The sequence below is a fragment of the Anolis sagrei genome, chromosome Y (assembly GCF_037176765.1).
Source record: "Anolis sagrei isolate rAnoSag1 chromosome Y, rAnoSag1.mat, whole genome shotgun sequence".
NCBI lineage: Eukaryota > Metazoa > Chordata > Lepidosauria > Squamata > Dactyloidae > Anolis > Anolis sagrei.
The window spans coordinates 72,436,396-72,459,669 of record NC_090035.1 but is presented as its reverse complement, the minus strand read 5'-3'; the positions used below and the strand labels follow the sequence as shown (position 1 = coordinate 72,459,669).

Here is a 23,274-nt window from a genome sequence, read left to right as displayed (position 1 = left end):
GTTTCGGAAATCGATTCGTTAATGTTTTGTAATTTTTTTCACATTTACGAAATTTCGTAAATATCGAACTTTTTAAAAGGAAAATTTTGTAATTATTTTAAATAACGAAATGCAAAAACCCCCAAAAAACGAATCGATTTTAGAAACAAATTTTTCCGTTGTTACCCAGGCCTACTACCTACCTATCGTGCTGTAGGTCTATAACAATTAATAGAGTTCTTCCTTCTGAAGGGAAACCAGCTCTCTCTTCTTCATTGCAGCTCCTACATTTTACACCAGAACCTTTTGAACATTGGGAAATTTGTAGATTCTCCTGCATTTTTCATCAGCCTCTGCATTCTTCAGGTGATATTAGGGGCAAAAGGACTGGCCTCCCAGTCTGCTATAGTGACCACTCAGTTTAATTGAACAGGCAGAAATTCAACTGGTGAGCCTTCTATTTCTCTCTCTGTCTCTCTTTATGTTGGCAAAGAGATATGTTGAGCCAGAAGAATAAGCAGCAACTCCTTTTCTCACAACAACAACAGCAGCAGCAGCTGTACTACTGATAACCTTCAGCAGAACTCTCCTTTGGATGTGTTGTTTGTTTAAGGTGAGAGGAAAGAACAGCCTCTTTTACGCCACAAGTCAAGGAAATGAAACTTAAATCCCCAGACCAATCCGCTTCTGGAAGCCTGTACTTTCACTCTCAGAGCATACACGAACGGGAGGCTCGGGAACTTGGATCCCGCAATCACAAAGATGGCTTTACAGCAACCTATTTGGAACCCGGTGAGTGTGCGGAGGGAGAACAAAAACCCTTCAGGGTGGTGTTGGAAAGACTGTACTTTTAATCTCGAAGAAATGATATTTGTAGCGATTGGCCTGCCGTAGTGGTTTGAGTGTTTGTCAGGATTCCTGGAGATCAGGGTTCAGATCAGTGCTCAATCATGGAAACCTATTGGGACGCCTCTCTCAGGCTTATAGGAAGGTACTGGAAAACACTACTGACCAGATCGTGCTTAGAAGAGCTTGTGAAATGGTCCCTATAAGTCAGAGTAGACTTGAAGCCACATGAGAACACAGTTCCTCATGTTGTGGGGACCCCCAACCATAACATTATTTGTGTTGCAATGTCATAAATGTAATTTTGCTACTGTTCTGAATTGTAATGTAAATATTTATTTATTTATTTATTTATTTACAGCATTTATATCCCACCCTTCTCACCCCACAGGGGACTCAGGGCGGATTACAGTGTACACATATATGGCAAACATTCAATGCCAATTTTAACATACAACATATACAGACATACACAGAGGCTATTTAACTTTTTCTGGCCGCCAGGGGAGTTGTCGCTTTCATCGTCCATCTGCGACACTGATGAAGTACTTCCGCATTCCCCGCATGCTTTTTTGCTGGAGTGCTTTGCTGGAGTCTTTTTTATGGCCTCATAAATTAGTTAATTTAGCCTCCCCACACTTTAAGGTGGTACCTAATTTTCCTACTTGACGGATGCAACTGTCTTTTGGGTTGCAAAGGTCGACAACAGGCTACACAATTGGTTGGAAACCCACTCCAACCCGGGCTGGCTTTGAACTCATGACCTTTTGGTCAGAGTGATCTTAATGCAGCTGACACTCAGCCAGCTGCGCCACAGTGTATTTTCATTCACTGAACCAAATTTGGCACAAATACCCAATATGCAAAAAAATTGAACTCTGGTGAAGTTTGGGAAAATAGACCTTGACATTTGGGAGTTGTAGTTGCTGGGATTTATAGTTCACCTAGAGTCAAAGAGTATTCTGAACTCCACCAATGATGGAATTGAACCAATCTTGGCACACAGAACTCCCATGAACAACAGAAAATACTGGAATGGTTTGGTGGGCATTGACCTTGAGTTTTGGAGTTTTAGTTCACATCCAGAGAGCACTGTGGACTTAAACAATGACGGATCTGGACCACACGTGGCACACAGACCCAATGTGGCCAACTTTGAATACTGGTGGTGTTTGGGGAGGATTGGTCCACGATTTTGGGAGTCGTAGTTCACCCATATCTTTATGGATTTTCTAATGGGAGAATTAATAAAATAACAAAAGGAAAGACTTTTTTTTCTAATAAATAGCATTTACAAATTACCTAAGCTGCTTCTACTGCTTCTCCTCCTGATGTTGGTGGGCCGCTCTTAGTCTCACGTTGTGCGGTGCTTTCCTCCCTGCCTTGAAGTGACTCACTGGCGTGAGCCTCCCTCCAGCCTCGCACACTCCCCCTCACCCATGCATGTGCACCATGCTGCCATGCGCCAAGCATACCTGCTCTCCCCTCCCCACTTGGAGTCTCAGAAACAACCCTCCCCTTGGCTGAGAGGTTGGCCAATCACAGCAGAGGAGGGCTTTTGGTTGGAGGATTCTCTTCAAAAAGGAAGAGAAGGACAAGTGAGAGAGATCTTCAGCGTTCTCTGCCAAAGGGGCTCCTAAGGTCATCAGAAATATGTGTTTTCTGATGGTCTTTGGTAACCCGTCTGAAATGCCTATTCGACCCCTCTAGTGGTTGTGACCCCTAAGCTGAGAAACGTTGCATTAGAACAGTGTTTCTCAACCTAGGGGTCGGGACCCCTGGGGGGGGGGGTCGCGAGAAGGTTTCAGAGGGGTCACCAAAGGCCATCAGAGGGGTCACCAAAGGCCATCAGAGGTCACCAAAGATCATCAGACCATTTTCTGTTGGTCATGGGGGTTCTGTGTGGGAACTTTGGCCCAATTCTATCATTGGTGGGGTTCAGAATGCTCCTTGATTGTAGGTGAACTATAAATCCCAGCAAATACAACTCCCAAATGCCAAAGTCTGTTTTCCCCAAACCCCATCAGTTTTCACATTGGGCATATTGAGTATCCATGCCATCATTGTTTGAGCCCACAGTGCTCTCTGCATGTAGGCGAACTACAACTCCCAAACTCAAGGTCAATGGCCACAAAACAGTATTTTCTGTTTGTCATGGGAGTTCTGTGTGCCAACTTTGGTTCAATTCCATTGTTGGTAGGGTTCTGAATGCTCTTTGTTTGCAGGTTAACTGTAAATCCCAGCAACTACAACTCCCAAATGACAAAATCAATCCCAGGTATTTGTGCCAAATTTGCTCCAGTGAATGAAATTACATCCTGCAGATCATTATTTATATGGCAATTCATAATGTTAGGGTTATGGTTGGGGGTCACCACAACATGAGGAACTGTATTAAGGGGTCGCGGCATTAGGAAGGTTGAGAACCACTGCATTAGAAGCAGGCAAGGGCAAGCTGCTGTAGCCTCTCCCAGCTTGTCTGTTCTTCCTCACTGATAGTTTTTTCTTTCTTGACCAACCTTCATGTTGCTTAGTCCCATGTGACTTGCTTTTAGTCTGTGGAATGTTGAAAGGTATGTGTGGAAGACACATTTTGACTTTTCTAGTGGGTCATAAGGATGGCACTTGTTGTGTCCCCCATTGCGTACAGTTGTTTCATTGCGTACAGTTGTTTCCAGGGAACAGCAGTTAATGGTATATGGTTTGGCATTGCTCCAGAGTTAGAGTAGAGATTTGCTGGAAAGACCATGCAAACATTTACTAGAAATTACACAACAAAAGGTAGTCCAGAGCTTTTTTTTTTTAAAGATGTACACACAGTTGGAAAAGCTCACCTCCCTTTTATCAGTCTGTTTACTCAAATAAAAAAAATAAAAATAAAATAAAAAAAATAAAATGCAAAGATACAGAATGGGGGATGCCTGGCTCGAGAGCAGTACGTGTGAAAAAGATCTTGGAGTCCTCGTGGACAACAAGTTAAACATGAGCCAACAATGTGATGTGGCGGCAAAAAAAGCCAATGGGATTTTGGCCTGTATCAATAGGAGCCTAGTGTCTAGGTCTAAGGAAGTAATGCTACCCCTCTATTCTGCTATGGTTAGACCACACCTGGAATATTGTGTCCAATTCTGGGCGCCACAATTCAAGAGAGATATTGACAAGCTGGAATGTGTCCAGAGGAGGGCGATAAAATGATCAAGGGTCTGGAGAACAAGCCCTATGAGGAACGGCTTAGGGAACTGGGCATGTTTAGCCTGAAGAAGAGAAGGCTGAGAGGAGATATGATAGCCATGTATAAATATGTGAGAGGAAGCCACAGGGAGGAGGGAGCAAGCTTGTTTTCTGCTTCCTTGGAGACTAGGACGCGGAACAATGGCTTCAAACTACAAGAGAGGAGATTCCATCTGAACATTAGGAAGAACTTCCTGACTGTGAGAGCCGTTCAGCAGTGGAACTCTCTGCCCCGGAGTGTGGTGGAGGCTCCTTCTTTGGAAGCTTTTAAGCAGAGGCTGGATGGCCATCTGTCAGGGGTGATTTGAATGCAATATTCCTGCTTCTTGGCAGAATGGGGTTGGACTGGATGGCCCATGAGGTCTCTTCCAACTCTTTGATTCTATGATTCTATGATTCTATGAAATGTACAGGTTTTCTAAAAGCAAAGCAAACATGGTTATCCTAATAACTGCCTCCCAGTTATGATTGCATAAGGGCTGATAGTTTCTCTGTGTTTACCCATCCTGTCTTCAGCTCTCAAATCCAGTCTGCCAAATGTCTTCCAATGCTGTTCCTACACTGTCTTAAGGGCAAAATTGTCCAGTTTGAAAAACAAATGCTGGTGATCAAAGACAGAAGAGCATGCTGTTATATTCAGCACCTTCTTACAGTTATCTAACGTATGCTGGAGGCCTGAGTAGTGGAACAAGCAGGTTGACCATGTTTTCTGTTTCCCTTCACAGACCCTTCCTTTTACTGGCCCCATTTTGGGGGGCTTGAGCGAAGGGAAGATGATTATCATCCAAGGCCAGGTCCGGCATCCTGTGAAAAGGTTTGTCCATTTTCCACCTAAGGATTCCTTTATTTTATTACTATGACGTGACCCTTCCTATACCAGATTCCAAGGACTGTATCAACCAGTATGTTCAGTGACAAATCATACATCACTGTTTATTATCCTCCCATGAAAGTCTGCCTATTCCCCTTACTCTTTATTAGTTTCCCATAGAGGTCTATTTCACTTCCGCTGCAATACCTTCCCATAGCAGTCTGCCTGTTGTAAGTTACTGTATATTTCCCCAGTCACTTTATAATATCTCCCAATAGCCTATTTCACATTACTGTATAATATCTTGTCATAGTAAATTGCTGTATAGTATCCCAGTTACTTTATAGTATCTCCCAATAGCAGTCTGTTCATTGTAAGTGTCTGTATATTGTCCCAGTTGCTATATAATGTCTTCCATTTACCTTATAATGTTTTCTCAGTGTAACCTGCCTATGTCACTTCCTGTATATTATCTCCCCATAGCAGACTGCTTATTCTAGTTGTTGTATATTTTCTTCCCACAACATCCTGCTTATTGCACATTACTGTATCATATATTTCCATAGCAGCTTGCCTATTGTACTAGTAGTCTGTATATTACACATTACTGTATATCTTGACATAGTAGTCAGCTTATTGCACTTTACTGCATAATATCTTTCCATTACAGTCTGCCTATTGTAAGTTACTGTATATTGTCCCTGTTACTTTATACTACCTCCCAATAGCCTATTGTACATTACTGTATAATATCTTGCCATAGTAGGCTGCCTATTTCACGTTACAGTACTGTATAATATCAGTATCTAGCAGTCTGCTTATTGCACATCACTGTATAATATCTTCCCATAGCAGTCTGCCTATCGTAAGTTACTGTATATTGCCGAGTTACTTTATAATATCCCCCAATAACCTATTGTACATTACTGTATAATACTGTATATTGCCACTTCCCATAGCAGTTTGCCTAAGTTACTGTACATTGCCCCAGTTACTTTATATCTCCCAATAGCCTATTGTACATTACTGTATAATATATTGCCATAGTAGACTGCTTATTGTACATTACTGTATAATATCTTGCCATAGTAAGCTGCTGTATATTGCCCCAGTTATGTTATAATATCTCCCAATAGCAGTCTGTCCATTGTAAGTTACTGTATATTGTCCCAGTTACTATATAATGTCTTCCCAGAGCAGTCTGTTTATTCCATTTACATTATAATGTTTTCTCTGTGTAACCTGCCTATTGCACTTCCTGTATATTATCTCCCCATAGTGCATTACTGTATACAATCCTCTCATAGGAGACTGCTTATTCTAGTTATATTTTCTTCCCACAGTATCCTGCTTATTGCACATTACTGTATAACATCTTTCCATAGCAGCTTGCCTATTGTACTAGCAGTCTGTGTATTACACATTACTGTATAATACCTTGCCATAGTAGTCAGCTTATTGCACTTTACTGTATAATATCTTTCCATAGCAGCCTGCCTATTGTAAGTTACTGTATATTGCCCCCGTTACTTTATACTACTGCCCAATAGCCTATTATACATTACTGTATAATGTCTTGCCTATTGTAAGTTGCTGTATATTGTTCCAGTTAATATATAATATCTCCCAATAGCAATCTGTCTATTGTAAGTTACTATATATTGTCCCAGTTACTATAAAATATCTTCCCAGAGCAGTCTGTTGATTCCATTACCTTATAATATATTCCCAGTGTAACCTGTCTATTGTACTTCCTGTATATTATCTCTGCATAGCCCATTACTGTATATGGTCTAACTATTGTAGACTGCTTATTCCAGTTACTGTATATTTTCTTCCCACAGCACCCTGCTTATTGTACATTTCTGTATAATATCTTTCCATAGCAACTTGCTTATTGTACTAGCAGTCTGTGTATTTCACATTACTGTATAATATCTTGCCATAGTAGTTTGCCTATTTAACATTACAGTACAGTATAATACCAGTATCTTCCAATAGCAATCTGCTTATTGCACTTTATAATACCAGTATCTTCCCATAGCAGCCTGCTTATTGTACATTACTGCATATTTCCATAGCATCTGTGTATTGTACTAGCAGTTTTCGTATTGCATATTACTGTATAATATCTTGCCATAGTAGTCTGCCAATTCCCCATTATTCCATAATATCTTCCCATAGCAGTTGCCTATTTCACGTCACTGTATAATATCTCCCCAAAATTATCTGCCTGTTGCACATTAGGTGCATATCTTCCCACAACAGTCTGCTTATTTGACATTACTGTATAACATCTTCCAATAGCAGTCTGCCTATTTCACATTACTGTATAATACCAGTATCTACCCATAGCAGTCTGCTTATTGCACTTTACAACATAATATCGTTCCATAGCAGTCTGCTTATTGTACTTTACTGTATATGATTTAGTCATAGCTGCTTGCTTCTTGCATCTCTTTTATAATAGTGCCGCATTGCAGTCTGCCTATGTTATATTACTGTACAATATCTTTCCTCCAGATTTTTGGTACTGTAATTCCTATCAGTCCTAGACAGTATAGCTTATGGCACAGAATGCTGGATGTTGTAGTCCTAGAATCATAGAATCAAAGAATTGGAAGAGACCTCATGGGCCATCCAGTCCAACCCCCTGCCAAGAAGCAGGAATATTGCATTCAAATCACCCCTGACAGATGGCCATCCAGCCTCTGTTTAAAAGCTTCCAAAGAAGGAGCCTCCACCACACTCCGGGGCAGAGAGTTCCACTGCTGAACGGCTCTCACAGTCAGGAAGTTCTTCCTCATGTTCAGATGGAATCTCCTCTCTTGTAGTTTGAAGCCATTGTTCCGCGTCCTAGTCTCCAGGGAAGCAGAAAACAAGCTTGCTCCCTCCGCTCTGTGGCTTCCTCTCACATATTTATACATGGCTATCATATCTCCTCCCAGCCTTCTCTTCTTCAGGCTAAACATGCCCAGCTCCTTAAGCTGCTCCTCATAGGGCTTGTTCTCCAGACCCTTGGTCATTTTAGTCGCCCTCCTTTGGACACATTCCAGCTTGCCAGTATCTCTCTTGAATTGTGGTGCCCAGAATTGGACACAATATTCTAGGTGTGGTCTAACCAAAGAACATCTGATAAAACTACACAATTCCCAGTCTTGTTTTATGGAACCTTTCACAATATACAGCTATAGTGCAATGATTTTGCTTTTAGTTGCTGTGGCGACATCCTGTGGCACTTGGGATTTTTAGTGTAGGAAGAGGCAATCTGTATTCTTAGCTAAATAAATCTAGTGTTTCACTAAACAACAGGACTGTATAGGCTTGCTGCCATGCAATGAAATGGAATAATAGGGCCGTAATGGCATATTGTGAATGGAACCTATGTATTTTCATGACTCCTGTTCTCCTCAAATCTCCTTGCTCCTCTGCACTTGATCTCTCTCTTTATTGTTCTCTCTCTCTTTCCACCAAATCTTCCCCAATATGTTGCAATCAGGTGAGATTACCTACAATGAGGTTACCTATCTTCCTCAAATATCCTCTCATCTTTGAGTTTTGTAGTGAATCTAGCACATCGGTCTCAAACATCACCCTGCATTTTAGTTTTGTAGTGAATCTGGTGTGTCAGAATGGCGACATTGCTTTTCACTTCAACCCACGGTTCACTGAAGGACACGTAGTCGTGTGTAACACGCAGCAAAATGGGCGCTGGGGACCTGAGCAGCGGGTCCGCAACATACCCTTCCAGCCCGGAGTCTATTTTGAGATGATCCTCAATGTCAAGAGCCACTGCTATCAGGTGAGATCTTGTCCGTTCAGCTACGATCCCATTATATTCAAATGTGGAGGCTGTAATGATATTTGGCAATGTTGTCGAAAAATTGACTCCTCCTCCCAAAAGTTGAAGCTCAGTACAAGTTTCAAAACCAAAATATTAATTTTATTATTTATTATGTACTAGCTGTCCCGTCACACGTTGCAGTGGTTCAGCTTGTGTATATGTGTTTTGTGTGTGTATATATTTGTGTATAAGTGTATATGTGTGTGTTTGCGTTTATATATGTGGTTTTGCACATGCAAAACCACCTATATAAACGCAAACACACACTATGAGACACTATGAGACTTAAAGTGGCATCTGCATTCATTCTACAGTGTAGATCACGCATGAGCAAACTTCAGTCCTCCAGGTGTTTTGGACTCCAACTCCCACAATTCCTAACAGCTGTCCAAAACACCTTTCATGGAGGATAAACCTTGAGTGCATCTACACCAGGTATGGGCAAACTTCAGCCCTCCAGGTGTTTTGGACAGCTGTTAGGAATTGTGGGAGTTGGAGTCCAAAACACCTGGAGGGCTGAAGTTTGCCCATACCTGGTGTAGATGCACCGTAGGTTTATCCTCCATGAAAGTTTAGACAAGGCAAGAACTTCAACTGTACTTATGAATTACAATGATGGGAGTTGTAATCCAGCAACATCTGGAAAGCTTCAGATTTTCCATCCTGTCCATGAGTCTTTCTTTCTTGAAAGCTGCCATCTGGTGGTTGGAATCCAAGCCGACAAAGCTTACACACTGTCTTCTGGTCTTTCTTAACCACCTTCACCTCCTCCTTCTCCAGGTATCTGTTAATGGCAGCCACTTCCTGGAATACAGTCATCGCCTCCCATTCCACTTGGTCCAGAAATTGTTTGTCAATGGGGATATCACTGTGAACTGCATCAACTTTGTTGGCAATGTAAGTTGCATGACTCCTGCCTCTCTTGCCTCCAGCGCTGGCGTCCTCGGTGGTACAATGGCTAAGCCCTTGTGTCTGCAGGACTGCTGACCAAAAGGTCGATGGTTGGAATTTGGGGAGTGGGGTGAGCTCCTGTCTGTCAGCTCCAGCTGATGTGGAGACATGAGAGAAGCCACCCACAGGATGGTAAAACATCCGGGGGTCCCCTGGCCAATGTCCTTGCAGATGGCCAATTTTCTCACACCAGAAGTTTGTCAAGTCATTCCTGACATGAAAAAAAAAATCCTAACCACTGGTTATGGTTGCTGAGGCAGATGGGACCTGTGCCTTCACACCCAGACACTATAAAGTTAAAACTAAGATGTGCTTCTCTCTTTATCCGGGTGAACTGTGAGTGCCTTACTTAGAAGCTCAGAATTCCCAGCAACTGAGGCCAGTCCAGATTTGAACATCAAACGGGACATTTATTTCTCAAAGTCCTTGACAGACTTGGCACAGCTTGATGAAGTTACAAACACAGTCAACTTGTGAAACTTTCCCTTTTCCTTCAGCTGCTGAGTTAACTTTCCCCAACGGTAGAAAAATCCTGGGATCTTTTACCCTAACCTTGAGCTGCTATCTTTTAGAAAGGGCAGGTCTTCCCCTATCCAAGCTCAAGGTTAGTTTGGGGATGAAGTAATGGAGCCTCTCCCAATGGCGGAGAAATCCTGAGATATTCTCTGCCCCAGCGCTGAGCTGCTATCTTTTAGAAAGAGCAGGTCTTCCCCTATATGAGCTCAGCACGAGTTTCCAAGGCAAGAGGGTAACCGTACTCCGGATGGCCTGTCCGAGCTGCCTAGCTTGACCATCTGAGGCTTTTTCTATACTGAAGAAGGCAGGAGAGCTTCTCCAAAATGGAGATCTCATCCCCAGGAAAAAGGGCGGTCTCTGGACCAAATAGATAATTTTTAAAGCCTATAGCTGCAAAAGGCTTGCAGGCTGGCTTCCAGCCTCTGTTAATGTTTGACTATTAGGGTGCTGGTAAGACTGTAGCAGCCCTGGGGAAAATGCAAGGGGATGCTATTTCAAGCAACTAAGGAGCAACGCGAACCAAGCTCTTGGAAGATGGAACCGGACCTGAAGCCTAATACTATCTGTAGGGCTGCATCTATTGGGAGGAGGTAATCTGATTTGGGGGCAGCTGTCCTTCACATCCCATTTAGAAGGACTCTTTTTGCCAGTGTCGGGGCTTGAAAAAGCTCCTATGAGAAAATAGCACAACTATCCCATTGGTGCCACTCACCTAAATCTGAATCCAACCCTAGAATTGTCCTTCTTCTCTTTCAGACTCCACCACCTTATGCTCCTCCAGCTTACAATGTCGTCACTGCCACCAATGTAAGTAGAAACCTTCCATTTCTTTATGATGCCTCCTTTTGCTTTATAATGCCTCTTTTATTTGCAAAACCAGCAAGTGGTGAAACTGATGGTGGTCTTTTGTAAGAATTATCCAAAGTGGAATATGCCCAGAGCTTTAGCGTATTCATCTTCACAACACTCTGTAAAGCAGTTTCCCCCAAATTCTGATCTTCCAGGCATTTTGATCTTCAGCTTCCAGAGTCCCTGATCATTGTTTGAGGCACCTGAGCAATTTTGCTGCTTTTTTAATGAAACTGTTCCAATCTGTATAGATCAGCGTTTCTCAACCTGGGGGTCGGGATCCCTGGGGGAGGGGGTGGTTGTGAGGGGGTGTCAGAGGGGTCGCCAAAGACAATCAGAAAACACAGTATTTGCTGTTGGTCAAGGGGGTTCTGTGTGGGAAGTCTGGCCCAATTCCATCATTGGTGGGGTTCAGAATGCTCTTAGATTGTAGGTGAACTATAAATCCGAGCAACTACATCTCCCAAATGTCAAGGTATATTTTCCCCAAAATTCACCAGTGCTCACATTTGGGCATATTGAGTATCCATGCCAAGTTTGGTCCAGATCCATCATTGTTTGAGTCCACAGTGATCTCTGGATGTAGGTGAACTACAACTCCAAACCTCAAGGTCAATGCCCACCAAACTGTTCCAGTATTTTCTGTTGGTCATGGGAGCTCTGTGTGCCAATATTGGTTCAATTCCATCATTGGTGGAATTCAGAATGCTCTTTGACTGTAGGTGAACTACAACTCCCAAATTACAATATCAATCCCCCACAACCCCACCAGTATTCAAATTTGGGCGTATCGGGTATTTTATGCCAAATTTGGTCCAGTGAATGAAAATACATCTTGCATGTCAGATATTTACATTATGATTTATAACAGAGCAAAATTACAATTATGTAGTATCAACAAATATAATTTTATTGTTGGGGGTGACCACAACGTAAGGAACTGTATTAAGGGTTTGCAGCACTAGGAAGGTTGTGGGGGAGGGGATTGATTTTGTCATTTGGGAGTTGTAGTTGTTGGGATGGATAGTTCACCTACAATCGAAGAGCATCCTGAACTCCACCAATGATAGAATTGAATCAAACGTGACACACAGAACTCCCATGACCAACAGGAAGGGTTTGATGAGTATTGACCTTGAATTTGGGAATTGTAGTTCACCTACATCCAGAGAGCACTGTGGATTCAAACAATGATGAATCCGGACCAAACTTGGCATGGATACTCAATATGCCCAAATGCAAACACTGGTGGAGTTTGGGGGAAATAGACCTTGACATTTGGGAGTTGTAGTTGCTGGGATTTATAGTTCACCTACAACCAAAGAGCATTCTGAACCCCACCAACAATAGAATTGGGCCAAACTTCCCACACAGAACCCCCATGACTAACAGAAAATAGTGTTTTCTGATTGTCTTTGGCAACCCCTCTGACACCCCCTGCCTGTCCCCCCCCCCCCCCCCCCCCCGGCCCGGTTTGAGAAACACTGTCCTGATGGATTTCTGAATGTGGTTGTCATTTTGGTTCCCATTTCCCCATCTGGTGGTCACTATAGGAAAATAATTCTGGCCAAGACAGTCCTTTGGTTTGCTCCAACATGGGTCTTTTTCTCTCCTATAGCTGTCCAGTAGCATCCTCCTATCTTTTGAAAAATGCAGAACTTTGCCTTTTCCACTGCAGAAATATTCAAGGACTGTCATGAGTAAAAAGACTAAAGTATGATTTTACTGTTGCAATGCCCAGTATCCTCTGAATGATCAATCTATCTGCCTTTGCAGGTCGGTGGTATGTTTGCTCAGCCACACTTTGTACAAACATCCATTTCAGTGAGTATTTATTTGGTTTGGTGGAAACTTTTCAGCATCTGGAAGACTCTTGGTCTAAAGAAGGGAAAACCTATATAGTACACAAGCTGTCTGAATTTTACAAATAGTATCTTGACCTGCTTTCTAACTCAAGATTAACTGGGAAGTTCACAGCTCAGTTGAAATTTACAGAGAAGTAGCTGTGTTAGTTCTGTGAAAGATAAAAAGGAGGAAGAGATAGGAGAGATAGGGCCGGGCTTTAGCACAGATGATAAATCACCAGCAATTATAAGATCTACCAACCAAAAAGTTGCCAGTTTGAAGCCCCAGGTTGGCATGAGCACCCGACTGTCAGCCCAACTCACTGTTTACCTAAGCAGTTCAAAAACAGCTTGGAGCTGTAAGTAGCGAAATTAGGTACTGCTAAAAAAGTGGGGGAGGTATTTTATTGTGCCATAAAAGAAAAAGATCAGAAAATGCCCAGTCACCAAAAGCAAGGAGGAAGCCCTGATGGCTCTTCGTCATAGAGGATGGAGCAACAGCAACCCTTTGTGCTGGATTCGAGCACAACTTCCAAGGCACCAAAAAAGCTGGACGTCAACACAACATATTTCCTTTCTGTTCTTTCTCTGTCCTGTCTGTCCAAAACGACAGTGAATGTATACTGTGGTCTGCCCTGAGTCCCATTGGGGAGATAGGACGGAATATAAATAAAGTGTTGTTGTTGTTATTATTATTATATTAAATTATTAGTTAAAAGACTTATCTCCCTACAGGTTCCCTGTGACGAGCAAATTTATTATGTATTCAATGTGTTGTCGAAGGCTTTCATGGCCGGAATCACTGGGTTGCTGTGAGTTTTCTGGGCTGTATGGCCATGTTCCAGAAGCATTCTCTCCTTACATTTCGCCCACATCTATGGCAGGCATCCTCAGAGATTGTGAGGTCTGTTGGATACTAGGAAAATTGGGTTTATGTATCTGTGGAATGTCCAGGGTGGGAGAAAGAACTCTTGTCTGCTTGAGGCAAGTGTGAATGTTGATTAGCATTGAATAGCCTTGTAGCTTCAAAGTCTGGCTGCTTCCTACCTGGGGGAATCCTTTGTTGGGAGGTACTTCCTGGTCCTGGTTGTTTCTTGTCTGAAATTTTCCTGTTTTGTGAGTATTGCTCTTTATTTACTGTCCTGATTTTAGAGGTGCTTTTTAAAATACTGGTAGCTAGATTTTCTCTTGACGTTTCACCCAAATCTATAGCAGGCATCCTTAGAGGAGGATGTGAGGTCTGTTGGAAACTAGGCAAGTGGGGTTCATGTATCTCTCACCCTGGACATTATTCCACAGATACATAAACCCAATTTTTCTAGTTTCCAACAGACCTCACAACCTCTGAGGATGCCTGTCATAGATGTGGGCAAAATGTCAGGAGAGAATGCTTCTAGAACAGGGCCAGAGAGCCTGAAAAACTCACAGAAAACTCATTCATAGAATCATAGAATCATAGAATCATAGAATCAAAGAGCTGGAAGAGACCTCATAGGCCATCCAGTCCAACCCCCTGCCAAGAAGCAGGAATATTGCATTCAAATCACCCCTGACAGACGGCCATCCAGCCTCTGTTTAAAAGTTTCCAAAGAAGGAGCCTCCACCACACATGTTATTCATGAATGAACAGTAATTTTAAAGAACAAGACCAAATTGTAGTTCTTTGTATATTAAATTATTGCTTCTCTTTTCCTTCTTTGCAGAAGAAACAGAAGAGCAAGAAGACCCAGGTTTGTGGATTAATATCTGGGAAGCCATAATAATATAATAGATAAATCAGGGGCTTAAAACTTTGGTATCTAGATTGTCTTTGGTGCCTTTCAGATCCGTGATTTATATAATAAGGGTCTTCTCTTTGCTTTTCCCATCTCTTCTCAGGGCTTCAGTGGAGTGACTTTGGCCAATCCAGTGAGTATCTTTACTACCCAGTTTTTATGTTTCTTAGTCCTCAACAACTGAAAATGTTGAAACATTGGACAGCTGTCTTAAAATACATCTATACTGTACAATTAATGCAGTTTAACACCACTTTAACTGCCATGCCTTCATGGTATGGAATCCTGGGAATTGCAGTTCGGTGAAGCACTAGCACTCTTTGGTAGGGACTTGTAAAACTATAGACGCTGTGGGTGCATAGCATTGAGCCATGGCAGTTAAAGTGCTGTCAAATTGCATTATTTATGCAATGAAGACATCCCTGTCGTCAATTGGTGGCCTGTAGTAGATTCATGACAGTCAATGGTTAGTCTTTAGGGTCTTGAATATGCTTCCATGACCAATGTAAAATACTGGAAGGGTTTGGTGGAATTTAATAGACCTTGACATTTGGGAGTTGTAGTTGCTGGGATTTATAGTTCACCTACAAGCAAAGAGCATTATGAACTCCACCAAGAATAGAATTGAACCAAACTTGGCACACAGAACTCCAATGACTAACAGAAAATATTGGAAGGGTTTGGTGAGCACTGACCTTGAATTTTGGAGTTGTAGTTCACCTACATCCAGAGAGCACTGTGGACTCAAACGATGATGGATCTGGACCAAACTTGGCACACATACTCAATATGCCCAAATGTGAACACTGGTGGATTTTGGGGAAAATAGACCTTGACATTTGGGAATTAGTGTTCAGTCTAAGGTGACATCAAGATATTTAGGAAAGAAACAGTGTTTGAGTACTTCGCCACCCCCATTCAACTTCCTGTTGGCTTCATGATTATGTATTAAGTTCTTAGTTACCTGACTTGCTACTTTTGTTTGAAGGACTAAATCTCTTCTGTTCTATCTCCAGGCTGTCCCATTTTGTGCAGCCATCCCAGGAAACTTCACTGAGTTCCGGAAGATCGCAATTGTGGGGAACGTGCCATTTACAGCCAACAGGTGCCTTTGTAAAGAAGACACAATATTATATTACGAGGGTTGAATGAAAAGTAATGCCTCCACCTTCGTTACTTAGGTTTGGATGGGAATATTTTAATAAATCAAACACAGAAATAATCCTTAGAATGTGCTCTTTAACTTGCTTGAAATTTCTGAGTGATACGACAATTGTCCTGAATCAATCTGTCAACCTTTTGCTTGTGAAACTCGGTGGTTGCTGTCACAGGACGCCCAACTCTTTGTTTGTCACGCAAGTCAGATGTTCCCACCTCAACATCTTTAAACTTGTTCACCTAAAGATGCACAGTACTCACATCAACACAATTGCCATAAACAGCTTGCATTCTCTGATGAATCTCCTTTGGGATGACACCTTCTGCTGTCAAGAGTTCAATGACTGCATGTTGCTTAAGTCGCATTGATTGACTGTCTGCACAGGGTTCCCTACTTTGCACTTTGACAACACAATCGTTCAATGCTAAGGCTTCTCACCAAAATGGAACTGTAGAGGAGAGACTACTGACCAAGCCAGTACCTGGAAGCTGCAATTAGTCCAGCGCTCAGGAGCCAGGCTACTGACGGCACCTGAGTACAGGGAGCGCACAACTCCCTTGCTGCACCAGCTCCACTGGTTGCCAATTATCTTCTGAGCACAATTCAAAGTGCTGGTTTTAAACTATAAATTCCTATATGGTTCCGGCCCAGTTTACCTGTCCGAACGTATTCTCCTCTATGAACCATCTTCTGGAGAGGCCCTGCTCTTTGTCCCACCACCTTCGCAAGCGCAATTGGTGGGGATGAGAGACAGGGCCTTCTCTGTGGTGGCCCCTTGGCTATGGAACTCTCCCGAGCGAGATTGGATCTGCCCCCTCCCTCTTGTCCTTCAGGAGTCTAGTGAAATCCTGGTTATGGAACGAAGAATTCCCAGAATAATGGCTGAGACTGATTACAGACCAAAGTGACTGACCACATATGCAGACTGAGTTGAACATGATTTTACCTTGTCGATTTGGTATATATGTATCTATATATCTATATGTATTTTAACCTTGTATTGTTGTATGATGTTTTAACTTGTATTAGTAGCATTGAATCATTGCTGTAAGCCAGTCTGAGTCCCTCTACAGAGGTGAGAAGATATAAAAGTTTAAAATAAATAAATAAATACCTGCCACATACCAATCCTGCCATCTTTTGAGGAGTTACGAAGGTGGAGGCATTTCTTTTCATTCAACCCTCATATATGCAATATTGTTTTACACTGTTTCTACAAAATCTAAGCCAGTTAGGAAATATCTTGTCATTCACTGTGGGAATCTCTGACGGGTACAGTAAATGGTTTTCTGCCAGTGGATCTTTCTGGTGTCAAAAAACAACCAACTGTGCTATTTCATAGACAGATGAGATAGTATCCTTTCTATTCCTCCAGATTCCCTTTCTTTTCCTCCAGATTCCACGTGAACCTAAAAAACAGCATAACTGGAAACATTGCTTTGCACATCAATCCCCGATTCAAAGAGAGAGTGCTTGTCCGGAACTCCTTCCTCAACGGCGCATGGGGTCCGGAGGAACGGCACGGTCATGGCATGCCTTTCTCACCTGGCCAAGCCTTCCATGTAAGTAAGACTTTCCAAAGGAGTGTGGAAATCAAGGCATTGGTTGGAAAGCATTGCCCATCATGATGCAACTTGAACAAAAATGACAACATAAAATTCTGTATTTCCCCCCTCACTAGATGGAGATCACCAACTTCAAGAATAACTACAGGGTGATTGTGAACGGGCAAGTGGTATTTGATTATACCCATCGAATTCCTTCAGGACAGGTGGACCAATTGGAAATAGCTGGGGACGTGACTCTTTCTTGCGTACAGTACTGATTAGTCTCTTTTTCATGCACACTACTTCCGTGCACGCCTATTGTGGAAGTAAACAGCAAAGCCATGCATTTGGAGTGGTGTTTACTCCATCTGTCATTCAAAAATCTGCTATACACTTGTATGTAAACCTAAAGCCAATATGCCTATTATTGCTTTCCAACTAGAGTAAGGCAGAAATCATTTCCAGCAAACTCAAGTACCCTTATAGAATAATTGGGGGGGGGGGGGGGGTGATCTGGAAACCAGGATTGCTGTATGTTTGAATCTGATTTAAATAATACACATAATAAACATGAAAATATGTATGTTTGTGTGGCTGGGGTGTCCACTTCCACGGACAAGCATATCTCAAACAGGAAACACCAATGGTCCTCCCTCCAATGACATTGCAGGTAATAGTAAGCGCCATGAACATGTACAAGAGCCCAATGTCCTCCACAAATGCCATACTAGCCCCCATCCAAGTGAAGGCTTTCATACGGGGGCAATTTCATCCTAGATTTTATGTGTTTCTTCCACCATAGGCATCCCAGTGTTTCTTACTCTCCTCACTGGTGTGGAATTTCCATGACCCTGCCCACTGCCTCTCCCTTAACTCTTTCCTACTCCTTTCTATGGTACAGAGCAAACAGAGAAATTGATTTGCTACTGAACATACTAGAGATGTTCCATAACGTATAGGAGTTGTAGGTACTGGGATGTATAGTTCACTTGCAATCTAAGAGCACTCTGAACTCCACCTGGAGTTAACTTGGCACACAGAACCTCCATGACCAACAAAAAATACTGGAGGCCTTTGGAGGGATTAATAGGAGTTGTAGTTCATCTACATCTAGAGGGCACTATGAACTCAAACAATGATGAATCTGGACCAAAATAGACATGCATACCCAATATGCCCAAATTTGAATACTGGTGGTTTTTGAGGGGAATTGGCCATTTTGGTGTTGTAAGTACTGGGATTTATAGTTTACCCGCAATCGATGAGCACTCTGAACTCCACCAAAGATGACCTTCCTTTTCTAGGAGTTGTAGTTCACCCACAACTAGAGAAACTGTGACCTCCACCGATGATGGACCTGGACCAAACTTGGCACAAAGAGCCCCTGTGGCTAACTCAACCTACTGGGGAGGTTTGAGGGGACTGACTCACCATAGTGGGAGTTATAGTTTACCCTACAGCCAGAGAGCACACCAAACCCCACCAATGATTCATCTAGAGCAAACTTGCCCAACATAACAAACTTTTAGTACTGTTGGAGCTTTTCTGGGTTAACCTGGCATGATGTGAGTTGTAGTTCACCCACAACCTTATGCCTTTTGTACAATTAAAGAATGGAATTTTTCAAATAACCCGGGCAACTCTGGGTACCCAAGCTAGTATAGTATAAGGCTTACCAAGTGTGGCATAAAAGTGACAAGAGGAAAGTCTTGATCACACAAATGTGTAATTATTTTCTTAAACTGCATTTGTTTGTCCCTCTTTCCTTCTTGATTACACTTTGTAGAGTTTTGTTTTATAATTATGCTTACTACCCCTCCCCCCCAATAAGAAATAATCCATATTCTAATAAAATAAACATGGAATTGTTGTGGGAAACTACACCCCCCAGTGGTATTGTATACTGTGCAATGTTAGTCTCAATGTATCCTATAATCTGTAATAAAATAAAGAAAATGTTTATATAAAGTGATGTTTTTAATGCAAAGTACTGCACACACCTTTCTTCCACTAAATTTCACAAAAGATGCAGCCCTCCATGTTCAGATGACTCTGTATTAAGATAGACATGATACAGTTCAGTTCTCTTCCATCCAAATCTAATCATAACTATATGCTTGGTCACTTTCAAGAGATGGCTGCAGTTTTTCTTTCTCTGGATAATGAATTAACAAGTTTTGCAGACCCACTTGTAGGTTAAACTTCTGAGCTGTTGAACTTGCTGACCGAAAGGTCGGCAGTTCGAATCTGGGGAGTGCAGTGAGCTCCCGCTGTTAGCCCCAACTTTTGCCAACCTAGTTTGAAAACATGCAAATGTGAGTAAATCAATAGGTACTACTTTAGCAGGAAGGTAACGGGTCTTCATGCAGTCATGCTGGCCACATGACCTTGGAGGTGTCTATGGACAACGCTGGCTCTTCAGCATAGAAATTGAGATGAGCACCAACCCCCGGAGTAGGATACGACTAGATTTAATGTCAAGGGGAAACCTTTACTTTTGCAGACTAGAGTCTCCTGTTTATTCGAGGCTAATGTTTGTTACCCAAATGCTTCAGATACCTATATCCATGTAAACTGTAAACAACATAATAAAAATCAGTTCAGAAAATGCAACAGTTTTTTGAAGTGCGATAATATATACAGGACCATTTTAATTGGCTTGGTTACTAGAGGAGTCATTGTGATTGCATATGCTGTGATTGAAACACCAGGCAGCCAAGGCTCTATGTGACAGTTTTGTTTTAAGCTGCACCTTACAGCCAAGGTGTCACTTTAACACTGCTTCACTTCTGGGACAATCTGGGACAGGATTAGGTTTGTGCTGGAGGCAGCTGTATCTGGATATCCGGCAGCAGGTTGCAGCTGGTGATGATGTCTACCTTTTCAGCCACAGCTCTCAGGTCCTCCAGGACAAGCCGGATGTTGTGTGAGGCATTGATGATGCCATTTTGCGAGTTACTGAGCTGCCCTGTAATGGCCCCGATCTCTTTGATGGCCGTCTGGTACACCTGCTTGACAGTGCTATTGACATCGTAGTACAAACGGGCATTACTCTCAATCAGCTTCTGTTGCAGGAGGGTGCTGTAGCGGCCTCGGTGTCGGGAGCGGAGGGCAGGCTTCTCTTCAACAGCGGTGGGAGAACCCACATCCTCATTCCTGTAAACCACCAGCGGCGGCAAGTCTGGGCTGAGTAACTGTGGCTCCATTTTGGACTGGCCAGAATTTCCATCTTCCTCCTCATCCGTTTCAGAGGCTTCCCCAGCAACCTTCACTCCAGAAAGGCTGGGCAATGAACCCTGGGGCCCAGAAGACAGGTACACTTCTTCATCCGAATCCGTCTCCGATGCCTCTCCTTGAATTACAGTTTTGTATTTTGAAGTTGTCATTTTTGCATTGACTTCTACAGAAAGAAAATAAAAAAAAGGCTTTGCTGGAAAATTTAACAGGGATGAAGAGATAACCAAGATGACTCTAAATAAGAAATCTTTCCATTCTGTAGTGAAAGAAAAAAAACTGGATGGAGATAAATAGATAGATATATCATCTTACAGATGGGGATAATAATAATCTTTATTTATATCCCACCCCATCTCCCTAAAGGGACTCAGGTGGCTTACAAGACAGCAGCGATGCAAACAGAACAACGTAAAATATACAACAATAACTGAATCAATACAAAGATACACCAAAATAAATCTATATAAATAAAAATGTAATGTTCGTTTGTGGGATTAACAGAACTCAAAAACCACTGGGTGAATTGACACCAAGTTTGGACACAATACACCTATCAGGTCAATGTATGTCCTTCAATCAAAAAAATTGATTTTGTCATTTGGGAGTTGTAGTTGCTGGGATTTATAGTTCACCTACAATAAAAGAGCATTCTGAACTCCACCAATGATGGAATTGAACCAAACCACACACACTCCCATGACCAACAAAAAATACTGGAAAGGTTTGGTGGGCAGTGTCCTTTGGTTTTGGAGTTGTAGTTCACCTTCATCCAGAGATCACTGTGGACTCAAACAATGATGGATCTGGACCAAACTCTACACAAATACTCAATATGCCCAAATGTGAACACAGGTGGAGTTTGGGGGAAAATAGAATCTTGACATTTGGGAGTTGTACTTGCTGGGATTTATAGTTCACCTACAATCACAGAGCATTCTGAACTTCCTTGCTCCCAATCTCTACATGATTCGTAAGCTGCTTTGGGAGTCTTTTTTGGCTGAAAGTGGGGCACAAAGATGCAAAATAAATCAATAACTCTCTTTGGATCTGTTTGTCCCTCGTCACCATCTCTTTTTCCTTTCCAACCTTATCAACAGATACTTATCGCTTACTATTCAAATGCCTTGCTTGTTAATGAGGAGTGGTTTGCTGAAGTAAGATTCGTAGCTATCCAACAGCAGTGGGTGGATAACTAAAGAAATCTGGCAATGAATCCATGAGGGATTATATTTTGCCTTGGTTAGACTACACCTGGAATATTGTGTCCAATTCTGGGCACCACAATTGAAGGGAGATGTTGACTCTAAGCTGGAATGTGTCCAGAGGAGGGCAGCTCAAATGATCAAGGATCTGGAGAACAAACCCTATGAGGAGCGGCTTAAAGAGCTGGGCATGTTTAGCTGAAGAAGAGAAGGCTGAAAGGAGACATGATAGCCATGTGTGAGAGAAAGTCATAAGGAGGAGGGAGCAAGCTTGTTCTCTGTTTCCTTGGAGACTAGGATGCGGAACAATAGCTTCAAACTACAAGAAAAGAGATTCCATCTGAATATTAGGAAGAACATCCTGACTGTGAGAGCCGTTCAGCAGTGGAACTCTCTGCCATGGAGTGTGGTGGAGGTTCCTTCTTTGGAAGCTTTTAAATAGAGGCTGGATGGCCATCTGTTGGGAGTTGCTTAGAACACGATTGTTCTGCTTCTTGGCAGGGTGTTGGACTGAATGGCCCATGAGGTCTCTTCCAACTCTATGATTCTATGGAGAGTTTTTCATCTAAAGTGATTTTGAATGCTTCTGCGCATTTACAGAAGCCACTGAAATCCACAAGCATGTGGACAATTTCAACAGAAAGGAGGAAAACCATTAAAATGAACAAAAAAACTCTAAAATCATAACAGTAAATAAAGAGCAACACTAAAAACAGGGGAATTCCTGCCACGAAAGGATTCCATCAGGCAGGAAGCAGCCAGGCTTTGAAGCTGCAAGGCCATTCAATGCTAATCAAGGTGACTAATTGCTACATTCATACCTGCCTCCAACAGACAAGAGTTCTTTCTCCCACCCTGGACATCCCATAGATATATAAACCCAATTTTCCTAGTTTCCAACAAACCTTACAACCTCTGCCATAGATGCAGGGGAAACGTCAGGGGAGAATGCTTCTGGGAGATGGCCATACAGCCCAGAAAACTCACAGCCACACCAATAATAACAACAATACTGCAATAATAGTCATGTCATGCAAATTATGAGCAACCAACTCACCAGGACTTAGCTTAACACTGACCAGGAAGCAATACTTCCGCCTTTGCTGGTCATATGACTACCAAAAGATCACGTGGGGCGTGACGCATGCTCCGTTTAAACGCCCTTACGGCTGTGCTTCGATAGCGCATGCGTGTTGCAGTTAGAAATGTAGATGGAAGACAGCTGTGTGGGCGCATGCGTATTACAGACAGAGCGGTGGAGGAAAAGTCGTCCTGGCGCATGCGTATTAAGAATAGCTGTGACTGTGGTGACGCATGCGTGCTGCGGGCAGAGCGGAGGCTAGGAAGGCTGGACTTGTACTACTATTCACCGTGAGCGTAATATAGCCCTCGTCTGCCACCTAGTGTTCAGAACATGCATTTGCAGTACAGTTGGCCATACACATCCATGATTAGCATTGAATAGCCTAGCAGCATCTTGTCT

The 23,274-nt window shown here is 42.5% G+C and overlaps 2 protein-coding genes across 3 annotated transcripts; one reads left to right on the top strand and one right to left on the bottom strand.

Moving 5' to 3' along the window:
- The first annotated feature begins 622 nt into the window (after positions 1 to 622).
- LOC132780065 (galectin-4-like) lies at positions 623 to 17,854 on the top strand. Of its 2 annotated transcripts, none has more exons than XM_060783596.2 (11): positions 623 to 771; positions 4,782 to 4,870; positions 8,474 to 8,669; positions 9,492 to 9,608; positions 10,935 to 10,985; positions 12,804 to 12,851; positions 14,575 to 14,601; positions 14,750 to 14,779; positions 15,663 to 15,751; positions 17,202 to 17,367; positions 17,487 to 17,854. In XM_060783596.2, exons 1-11 carry the CDS (start codon positions 742 to 744, stop codon positions 17,628 to 17,630), a joined length of 987 nt encoding a protein of 328 aa, XP_060639579.2. In that variant the 5' UTR covers positions 623 to 741; the 3' UTR covers positions 17,631 to 17,854. The 2 variants fall into 2 exon arrangements, with proteins under 2 accessions (XP_060639579.2, XP_060639578.2); XM_060783595.2 differs by having other exon boundaries at positions 17,181 to 17,367.
- Positions 17,855 to 19,310: 1,456 nt separating this feature from the next.
- LOC132780067 (biogenesis of lysosome-related organelles complex 1 subunit 3) lies at positions 19,311 to 22,933 on the bottom strand. The gene is made up of 2 exons (XM_060783597.2): positions 22,849 to 22,933; positions 19,311 to 20,752 (listed from the first exon to the last, which is right to left on the bottom strand). Exon 2 carries the CDS (start codon positions 20,736 to 20,738, stop codon positions 20,163 to 20,165), a length of 576 nt encoding a protein of 191 aa, XP_060639580.2. The 5' UTR covers positions 20,739 to 20,752; positions 22,849 to 22,933; the 3' UTR covers positions 19,311 to 20,162.
- Between the last annotated feature and the right edge of the window lie 341 nt (positions 22,934 to 23,274).